Source organism: Cyprinodon variegatus, unplaced genomic scaffold (genome assembly GCF_000732505.1).
Source record: "Cyprinodon variegatus isolate N-32 unplaced genomic scaffold, C_variegatus-1.0 Scaffold142, whole genome shotgun sequence".
In the NCBI taxonomy this organism is placed as follows: domain Eukaryota; kingdom Metazoa; phylum Chordata; class Actinopteri; order Cyprinodontiformes; family Cyprinodontidae; genus Cyprinodon; species Cyprinodon variegatus.
In genome coordinates, this window is record NW_015150595.1 from 252,654 (window position 1) to 262,998 (window position 10,345).

At 39.0% G+C, this 10,345-nt stretch overlaps 1 protein-coding gene across 1 annotated transcript in view; it reads right to left on the bottom strand.

The window, feature by feature from the left end:
• Window positions 1–1,081: 1,081 nt before the first annotated feature.
• mphosph9 (M-phase phosphoprotein 9) overlaps window positions 1,082–10,345 on the bottom strand; it is a 33,112-nt gene continuing 23,848 nt past the window's right edge. The window contains exons 17-24 of the mRNA XM_015376837.1: window positions 9,739–9,948; window positions 9,493–9,662; window positions 6,702–6,971; window positions 6,413–6,533; window positions 6,225–6,313; window positions 3,528–3,727; window positions 3,251–3,319; window positions 1,082–1,868 (exon numbers count right to left, since the gene is read on the bottom strand). Coding sequence (XP_015232323.1) covers window positions 1,767–1,868; window positions 3,251–3,319; window positions 3,528–3,727; window positions 6,225–6,313; window positions 6,413–6,533; window positions 6,702–6,971; window positions 9,493–9,662; window positions 9,739–9,948 — 1,231 coding nt within the window. The 3' untranslated portion in view covers window positions 1,082–1,766. The remainder of the gene's footprint in view (window positions 1,869–3,250; window positions 3,320–3,527; window positions 3,728–6,224; window positions 6,314–6,412; window positions 6,534–6,701; window positions 6,972–9,492; window positions 9,663–9,738; window positions 9,949–10,345) is intronic.

Sequence of the window (10,345 nt, forward strand, 5' to 3'; positions counted from 1 at the left end):
CTGATTCATTCTATCTCTTTTATCCGATTCTGCAGTATTTGTTGGTTCAATCTCTAACGTTATGCTCTTTCTGGTTTTTTTCATAGTAGCTCATCTGGTCTGTTCCTGTTTGGCTGTGTCACCAGCCATTGTTTATAGATGTCTGAGATCGTCCTGTTTTTCCAGTGAAATCCTGTTTCTCTGACTGTGACTAACTGGATGTGTTCTCTTTTATCCTCTGACATGGGAGCTGGCTCAGAGCTCGTCTACCTGGCTGTGTGTTTCCTGGACAGGGCTGCCTTTTACAGCTGCCTTTTGTATCTCTGCTTCTGTCTCCTTGAACCCCAGTCAGCCTCAGCAGATGGCCGCTCACACTGAGCCTGGTTCTGCTGGAGGTTTCTTCCTGTTAAAAGGGAGTTTTTCCTCTCCACTGTTGCAATGAGCATGCTTAGTGTGAGGGATTGCCAAAGAGTCAAACAGTTGATGCAATCAACTGGTTTTCCTAAGATAGAAAACATTAAATCAATCCGACTGTATGATCTGGTGAACTATAAAGTGCCTTGAGATGACACGTGTTGTGAATTGGCACTATAGAAATAAACTGAATTATAAGTTTTCTCCTTTAGTGCTTCTGTGAACTAAAATAATAGTGGATCTAAATGGATTCATACAAAAAAAAAATAGCTTCAATTTCTATTTATCAAAGAAGGTCATTTATCATTTATGGGGCTTTTTCTAACAAATGCTTTATGACTAGTAAGACAATGACTAATATGTATGTAACGAGGGCCACACATATTGAATAAAAGCACAATTTGAAGAGGTTTTCTTTAATTCTGCAGAGTGAGCAGAGCTGATAAATGTTAGAGTGGTATTAATAAGATATTAGGGAGGAGGACAAGAGGAAGATGGCTGGTGGATGATGACAGATATTTAAAAACTGATAGTTGTTGACATTCTTAAGACTCATCACCTGTATCAATATTCATTATGAACGCATTATCTGTACCGTTTGACACAGCCATTTATTATTACGAGCTCACAGGAATAATAAATCTATAATAAGACAACCCCAGTTTAAAAATAAAAATTTTATTGTGCAATTGTTTTATAGGTCCACTGAAAAACATGTCTTGTAGCAAACCAACATGGAAAAAATGGACGAACTCCATGCACAAGAATCATTGCTGCCGCGGAATGAGACGGAGAATCGAACGTGGAATGTCTGCGTGCTGCTTTAGCTCCCACTGGGTGAAATGCTGCTGAGGAAAATTTAAGCCTTTCAGAAAAGAAACACATAAAAGGCTCCTGGGTTCAAGTAAACAATGATTTCCTTCAAGTTGGAAGAGGTTTGGCCCGAATTTACAATAAAAAACAGGAAATGTTCTTAAAGGTAAAAAAAAATATGAATAAATAACATTTAAACAAATATGGAAAAAAAAATAGAAGTGAATGTGATTTTTGTTAGTGAATGTCTTGTTAAATGTGTCTTCACATCTTAACCTCTAAATCTCTTCTTCTGAGTGATAGAACGAGTTCATGTTGTTGTTTTTCTGTGACTATAAAAGTAAATGACTTTACAAATCTGTGCTTTACTACAAAATATACTCCAAAAGTTACAATAGTTTCCCAACATATAAAAAAAAACATATCCCAGAGTAAAGGTCAGGTGTACGTATAAAAACATGTTGAAAGTTCAATGTACAGATGAGAGATTATGGCACGGCAAATATTCAGAGGACAATCGGTGCTGTTGGTGACGCTGGAGACGGCGAGGACGGGCGCTGCTATATGTGGGCAGAGGTGCGGAGGATGTGGAATCTCTTCAGAGTCATTCGGATGGATCCCAGCTCCCGGTTCAGCCTCTCCAGACGTTTCTCTAAGGCCACCTGGAGAAGGAAGGAAGCAGGTTAGAGTCTGCTATACAGCAGAGAGTAAAACAACATACATCTATGCAGGGTTTTAGTTTCTCTTTTGTTGCGAGCGAATTAACTTGTTATGTAAATGGAGGTTTGATAACAAATTTGAAGTTTTTTATGAATTTTCCAGCCATCCATCCATTTTCAAACATGCTTAATCACAAGTAGGGTCACGAGGGGTGCTTGTGCCTATCTCCAGCTGTCTACGGGTGAGAGGCGGGGTCCACCCTGAACAGGTCGCCAGTCCATCGCAGGGCAACACAGAGACAAACAGGACAAACAACCATTCATTCACACTCACACCTAAGGAGAGTTTAGAGAAGCCAATTAACCTAACAGTCATGTTTTGGACTTTGGGAGGGAGCCGGGGTACCCGGAGAGAACCCACACTTGCTCAGGGAGAACATGCCAACTCCATGCAGAAAGACCCCGGGCTGGGAATCAAACTCAGAAAGCTTCTTGCTGCAAGGCAGCAGTGCTACCTGCTGCCCCACTGTGCAGCCTCATGATTATTCCTTTCAAATTTTTTTTTTTTTTTCTCTTAATTAATACATTTTTTTTTTTTACAAATTTTATATAAAAATACATTTAAATTTTTTTTTTTCAAAAAAAAAGTACATTTTTTATATTTTGAAGTTTAGCTTTTTTTTTAATGCTTTTCTTTTACACTTTTTTTTATATATTTTTTTATTGTTTTTTTTATTAAACATTCTGTTTTTTCAAACTGTGTTTCACAGATCCCATTCTCTTCATTAAACCCCGACACAGAAGGTCACACATTGACCAATAAAATGCCGTTGACATTCATGCAGACACTACAAAAAATGTTAATCTAAGTAAGTAAATTTTTCTTAAAATAATTGCCTTTTTTCTTGAATTAAACAGGTGAAACTTTTTGCCCAACGATTTACATTTGAAATAGTAAAAAAACAACTGAAGTATCTTATTTCAAGTTTATGATATCTAATTATGTTATTTTAAGTGTAAAAATACTAATTTCATTGGCAGATCATCTTATATACCAACTCAAATTAAAGTTAAACACACTTATTTTAAGACATTTCTACTTATTTTTAGCTAGTTTTTGCAGGGAATAAAAATACTTCCACCCCCAAGGGGGTTGGTTAAACTCAATCTAAAAAAAATGCAACTTGTAAATCTCAACATGAAGAAAGAAGAAAATAAATAAATAAATTGAAAATATAATATCTGGGAAAAAATTAGAAAAAAAAACACAATGTACGTACATACACATGTAATAATATATATATAAATATATATAAATGTAAACCCTAATAAACTGATTTATGACCAGTTTATGACAAGTTTCCTCCGGTTTGCTGCTATTTTACCTCATCTAATCGGGTCTGGAGGCTCACTCTGCCACCGGCCGCAGGGATTCTGCTCAAAGCCGCCTCAATCTGAACACATATGCAACAAAGAGAAAGATAAAGCAGTCAACATCGTGGGGCTCATTAGATCAGAACAAAGAGCAGAGGACAGACTGAATTAAAATCCCTGTAAAGCTGTTATAAAACCAGCAGATTGAGGATTAGGAAGATGGAAACTGGATCCTTCTGACATAAAGATGGGAAGGAATTACTTAGTGACAGATTCATTTAAACACACCTGCTGTTTCTCCTGCGTCAGCTCATCAAACAGTCTCTCTGCTTCAGCCAGCGACTGCGGTCTGTCCAGGCTCAGCAGAGCCAGGTCCTCTGAGGAGTCCTGCTGGTCGGGGCCGCTCCGGTCCGGCTGCTCCTCCCAGCCCAGCTGGGGGGTTCTGTCCGGTGGCTCCGCTGGACCTGAGTCCTCTGGCACCTGTCGGTCTGAGAGAACGGAAGAGGACATCGTTATTAATGAACTCATCCCTCTGTGTCAGGAAAAGTTACAGACGTAAACAAATGATAGAATAGAAAAGATTAGAAAATCCCTTTTTTGTCCCACAACGGGGAAATTATGGATTAAGGTGATAGAGATTAGGATAAGCTCTGTAAAGATTTTGAGATGAAAAAAATATTTTTAGAGAACACACAGCAGGACAGGGTGGTTCTCCACGTTATTCATACTCTTCTTTCTCAAACAGGCCTACAAACATGCTTTATACAAATTTGCCAGCTTATATCTAGTACCTGGTTGCTAGGGGTGTGGAAAACAAATTGTTTTAGCAATATATCGTGATTTTTAGCTGCCTGATATAATATCAATGTTTTAGTTCCTATCATTGATTGTTTCTAAAGTAGAACACGTTTACCTAAAACTGAGCGAAAATGGGCTACCTTTGCACCGCCACTCTGGTAGATGGCGCTGTGGTGCCCTATTGCTGTGCGGCGCAGTGCTATATCTGTAATTGGGGCAGTCACAGCGGAAGATGTGGACTGACTCAAACCGAGAGCAACAAGAATGAACGAATTAAATATCTGATGAACATATACAGAGGTAGCAGAAAAATATCGCAATATATGGTGATATTGCAATATAGTGATAATGTCGTATTGTGACTCAAGTATTGTGACATGTAATGTATCGCAAAACCCATGCCAATACTTACCCCCACTGGGGATATTCTCTATCTCTTTGTCTCCTCTATCACTTTTTCTCTCTCAACATAAGTCAAGTAGCTGTTGCTGAACTGGAGAGCTCCTTCAGTGACAGACTGCTGCACCTTAAATGCACCAGGGAGCGTTATCACAGATCCTTCCTCCCAGCAGCTGGAAAACTTTATAACCATCACTGTTCCCTCAATAACTTGTCACATTCATTATGATTTTGCAGTTTCTATCTTAGTCAGTGTGGAAGCATATTTTTCATTGGCTTATTTATGAGAACAATATTTTGAGTGTGCCTTTTATCTGCCTAAATAGGGGTGATTGTTTAGAAGTATTGTACCAGTCTGTATGCGGGAATTAAGTTATGGAGTTAAGATTGGGGATGACTCTACTACTCCTCCCTACTCTAGACAAGGGTGAAGCAAGGGTCATGAGAGATAAGAATAAGTTCACACAGCCTCATTCATGCCGTGAGCGGGAGACCTGTTCTGAGTGTTTACCTGGCTAAATTTTATGTCCTTGATTAATTGAAGTGTTTTTTTTTCTTGGGAATAACCAAATGTTCACGAGTGAGAAAGTTCTTTATGTAGGGGTGGAATAGTTCCAAGGAAGAGAGTGTTTGTAGTGGCAGTTGATGTGTAAAAGTCTGCACTCAGCTTTGCTCAGTCAGAGCTCTATCTCTCCATCTGAGGACGTTAGGTACATTTGAAACCTTTTTCTAGCAAGAAATGGCTCTGTCTCAGCTTCCTAAATCCACATCAGTTAAATAACATGCTGCACATCTCTGATGTTGCTGCTATTTTCAAATATTACTGTAAAAATGTCCATAGCTGTATATTGATTATTTATTCTCCAGGTGCACAGTTTTATATTGTTGAAACACTTTACAGTACAGTATTTATTTTTTCTATTTTTAACTCTTCACTATTATGTTATTCTTATACATTTTTCTAAGGTCCACATTTGTGTGACAATTTTTTCTGTAATCTTTTTGCTGCTGTAACAGCAGAATTTCCCCATTGTGGGACAATAAAGGGTTGTTTCTATTATTTTCTTCTATTAGGTATTCTGTAAATGTCTAATAACATTGCACCAAAATAAAGGCTTTTTATAGTTTAGAATTAGTAGTTTATAAATACTGAACATAAGGTGCGGTGCATCCAACGGGAGACGCCATGTTGAGTTGCTATTTTGATCAGAGTAGCTGAAAGGGGACAAACTTCTCAACCTTTCATGTTTATCCAGAATCTGAAAACATGTTGTTGTTGGGAGAGGAGTTTAACCCTTTATAGGGCAAGTTACCTTTTTGTTTTATCACTTAAAAGCCTCTTCAGAAACCAGGTCCTGAGTGAAAGCTGGTGGTTAACGGGTTTGCCTAAATAAAATATTTAAACACGACTTTTATATCACTGCAAAAATGATGCACAGGGAGGTGATGAAGAAAGGTGCCTGGAACACGTTATTGTTCTCATGCTGGTTTGTTTCATTCTTTCTCAGATCTCATGTACGGGGGCTGTTAGTATCACAGGTTGTTTGCATTACAGCAGTGACTGTTAGCAAAGGGGAGTGAATACAAGCTTGCAGAGGGGAGGGGGGCTTCAGGAAAATCTGACATTCCTGGGATTAGCAGCGTTAACATGACAGTTTCAAGGTTTTAATGTAGAAAAAGCATAGCAGTGTTCAATAATGTAAGGAGAAAATGTCTTTTTCTTAGAGTCTTTTTATTTCTGAGAGGGTTGGATCAATTTTTAACATTGTCTGAGCTTCTCTGTGATACCTTTATCTTCCAGTGATGTAAACTGGAGTCTCTTCCTGGAGCCGCCGCTGTGGAATGAATGACGTCTCTTGTCGACGTTTCTGTCGGGCCTGTGGTTAGGTGTAAAAATCAGCTTTAATATAAGAAACAACTACAGCTAATGTGTGTTTTCCCCTCTCTCTGTTAAAGGTGGGTTTTTGCTCTCTCACCTTTGGAGAAGGTGCTCCTCTCTGGGCATCATGTGGCCGAAAGCAGTGGAGTAGTTCTCAGAGGGGCAGCGTTTAGGGCTGGACTTGGCAGACAGTGGCATGAGTAACGTTTCCCTCTTGGCTGCATAGGGAGGAAAAAGATGATTGAAGTCAGCATTTAACGTATAAGCTAATGTTTGCCATGATAACCTTGTGCTAACAGGCTTAGCTGGTATCTACAGTTAGATCGTTAAGGAGCGTAGATATTTTTATTAGCCTTTAAGACGCATCAGATTCGGCTAAAACTTACTTGCTGTAGCTGCAGGTCCATTTCTGTGTGCAGCAGGTGGCAGTGAGGACGACCTGTGGCCTTCAGGTGACAGACTTCTCTGAGCTCTCAGCAGGGCTGCAGCCCTCTCAGCTCCGCTGCGACTTCTTGGGCCCCGATTCTCGCCCCCCGTAACAGCTCCTCCAATTTGATTCACCCCGGTCTCGTCCTGAGCCAGCTCGGGTCGCTTGGGGATTGGCTCTTTGTTTTTGCGCTCCACAAACCCAACAGTGGTCCTCTGAAGCCCGACCCCTGCAGACACAGGCCCTTTCTCAATATGTGTACTTGTGCGCTCTGATGCGCTCGTGAACTCGTGAAAAGTAATCAGTTTCAGCCCTAGTACTGTTCCAATTCACAAGAACAGCAGACAGAGAACGGACAAAGTCCGCGGATGTTGTTCTCACCCCTCCCTCTTTACCCAGCATGCATCAGAGCAGACTTGTCTGTTATTGAGATTGACAGCTGTCCCAGCATGCACTGCTGCAGCAGCTTTCAATGGAGCGCTCACAGATCTCAGAGTTAGACGTTAAAAGTTGTCTTTTCTGTTGCCATTTACATTATACTTCACTATATCACTATAAGGCCAATTTACTGATTTAATGCATAATAAAAAAAAAAAACGAAGTTGAGAGGACTGTGGCAAGCAGTGGGTAACGGCAGCCAGGTCTAATCCTAGCCCGTCTGCAGCAGCCCTCTCTCAGCATAGCCATGTGTGAGGGACTGCTGGCTCTGATGAAGAGTTTTTTTGTTTTATTTAGCTAAATGTTCCGTTGATTTGTGTTTATCGGACTTTCTTCATTATTATTCCCCCAATAAATAAAAAAAGGTAAGAATTTATTATTATCTAGAGACTAGGTGAGATGCAGCTCCAGCAGAGCATGTGTGACATCATCAGTATGCTTCTGTTCCAATTGACCCATTTCTATCCCCGATTCCACGCTTTCCTGTGTTCTTCTCAAGAAGGTGGTGAGGACACAAGTCCGTACTGGCGTTCTAATGAATTGAGAACAGGACAGTAATGTCTGAGACAGAGAAACAGACGGAGGAGCTAGCTGCAGCTAGGTCCAGCTAGCTGCAGCTAGTGCCGCTGGCCAGGCACAATAAAAACAACCTGAAACCTCGAAGTCATTTACTGGAAGATCTAAAAATCTTATTGAAGAAAATATTTTTTGTTACATTTTAAGTGAAATTTGGATGCATTTTTTTTTTTTATTTAAATAAAGTCTTACTGCTCCTATAGCAGACAATACAAATAAGCCATTTTGTGTTAAATGTCTATGTGGCCTTTGTGACTTGTTTTTAGCTTAACCAAAGTAAAAATGGCCGACTGATGTACAATTTAGACTGTTGGAACACAAGAACATGCTTGGATCTAAACATCTTCCTTCTGATGAACTCAGAGAAGCATCACCACAGCATGAACCTGCCTCCACCATGTACTGCTGTTGAGTGTTAGCTTTCCAACATGAAGCATTTGTGCATTTAGGTCCAATCCCCCAGCTTGTTTGTAGCAAACTAAACTTTCTTTTCAATTTCACTCATAACTTGTTTGGTGGAGTGAAAAGACAAAACTTGTGTGTCTTTAATTTAAGGTATACAATATAAACTGTCAAGAAGTATTTATGTCCCTAAAACAAGATAATAAGACATGAAGGACTTAAAATATTTTAATGAAGTGGATTTTTTATCATTTGCAAATTGTCTTGCTTGGTTAAATCCAGGGAAAATACCAGGGCTGTAACTAATGATTATTTAGCAAATTGAGTAATCTGTCAGTTATTTTTTTGATTAATTGACTAATAATCGGATAGCCAAAGGTTCCTTAAAGAAGATTTTTTATTAAATTAAACCAGGTGAAAGTAAATCTTTTCCACTTGAGGGGTTCAGGATAGAGCATATTGACAAACAAAAAACTTTTTTTTTAATCTTAAATATAAACATTTTTATTATTATTTTTTTTTACAATTTTACTGTAATTACTGCTCTAAGTGGGTCGCTCTGTCAGCTAAAGAAATGTTATAGAGTCTCTCACTCTCGCACTTTAGTTACCGATTAATCAATTATTAAAATAGTTGACGATTATTTCAATAATCGATTAATCATAGTTAATCAAATTAACTGTTTCAGCCCTAGAAAATACTCCGACTCTTTTATTTTATATAGATTTGATACAACAACCTGATCTGAGGATCTCTGCAGCTCCTCAAAAGTTTTTTTTTTTTTTTTAATGGATGATTATCCCTGAAAAGCTTCTGAATCAATAGAATAACATTTACTCAATCTATTTAGCAATTAGGTAACTTCTAAACTAGTTGCATTAAAGGGATATCAGATTAAATGCTGTTTAATCATCAATACAAGCCACACTTTTCTGGTTTATAATTTTTTAAAAGGTTTGAAAAGATCCTATTGCATAGAACTCTAGTAAAATACCTTGAGGTTTATGGTTGTTCAATTTAAAAAGAGCCTCTATGTCTCCAGCTGTTTGCCAAACAAAGTGAGCGAATTCGATTTCAAAATAAAATCTCGTCTTGTTTTGGCATTGTTCAACCACAAGGTGGCAGTGTTTGCAATATGTGGCAGCTGCTGTGGTTTGTGCATCATTCTACAAATCACATACAGGAGGGAATAGAGGAAAAAAAAAAAGACCAGAAGAAGCAGAAAGGACAAACTTCTACCATCTTCCTCTGTAGCTAATGAAGGCAGTTATTTGTTTTCATTTTGAAAAGAGGACATTTTGAGAAAGACCTTCTTGGAAACAATGGTTGCTTACAAGGGGCGCGGGTCTCTGTGGCTTTAGTTTCTTCCAGCTCTATCAGGGCCCTCATCATGGGCGTCAGGGGGCTGGATCCTTCTCGCCGACCGACCTCCTTCACGCCGCCGCTCAGCTCCTGATGCCTGGTCTGATGCAGGGTTTGCTCGCACTCAGGTGGAGACGCACACCTGCAAAACCAGAAACTCAGTGAGCTGTTCATCCTTATAGAGATTTAAACGATCGGTCCTGACTCTAAAGCCCTACCTCCAGCTGCCGCCGGCTGAAGACCCCTCCACAGAACTCACACTTCCAGACGACTGATCATTTACAGGATAAGAAGATCTCTTGTGAACATTTGATTTTCTGCTGCCATTCAGCTGGTCAGACAGGGAAGAAGGGGATCTCCTTCTGGTGACGTCTGGTTCTACTTTGCCTTTACTGGGTGACAGCAGCAAGTCCGGATGGTGAAAGAGACTGTAGATATTATCAGGAGAATCATTTAGTCATAGCATCAGTGGCTTGAAACAAAAATCATTAACATTAAAGGACAGGATAAAATCTATTACAAGTGTAGGGTCATAATTTTTGTCACGTTACAACTTCAAGTCTGAATGTATCAGTTTTAGATCCCTAATGATGAACCAACCTGAACTAGCGCATAAGAGTCTAAAATAATTTCAATGTTTTTCCTATAAAAAAAAAAAGGTCAGTTAGTTTAGTATCTATTATCAAACACCTGCTAAGGATTTTTTCTTTATTAGATAAGGAAGGTAAAGCAAAAAATAAAGCCAACAACAAATCAATATTTAACCCTATAATGCCAAATGTATCGTATTTGATACATACGGTTTCTGAAATGTTTTGCATCTGA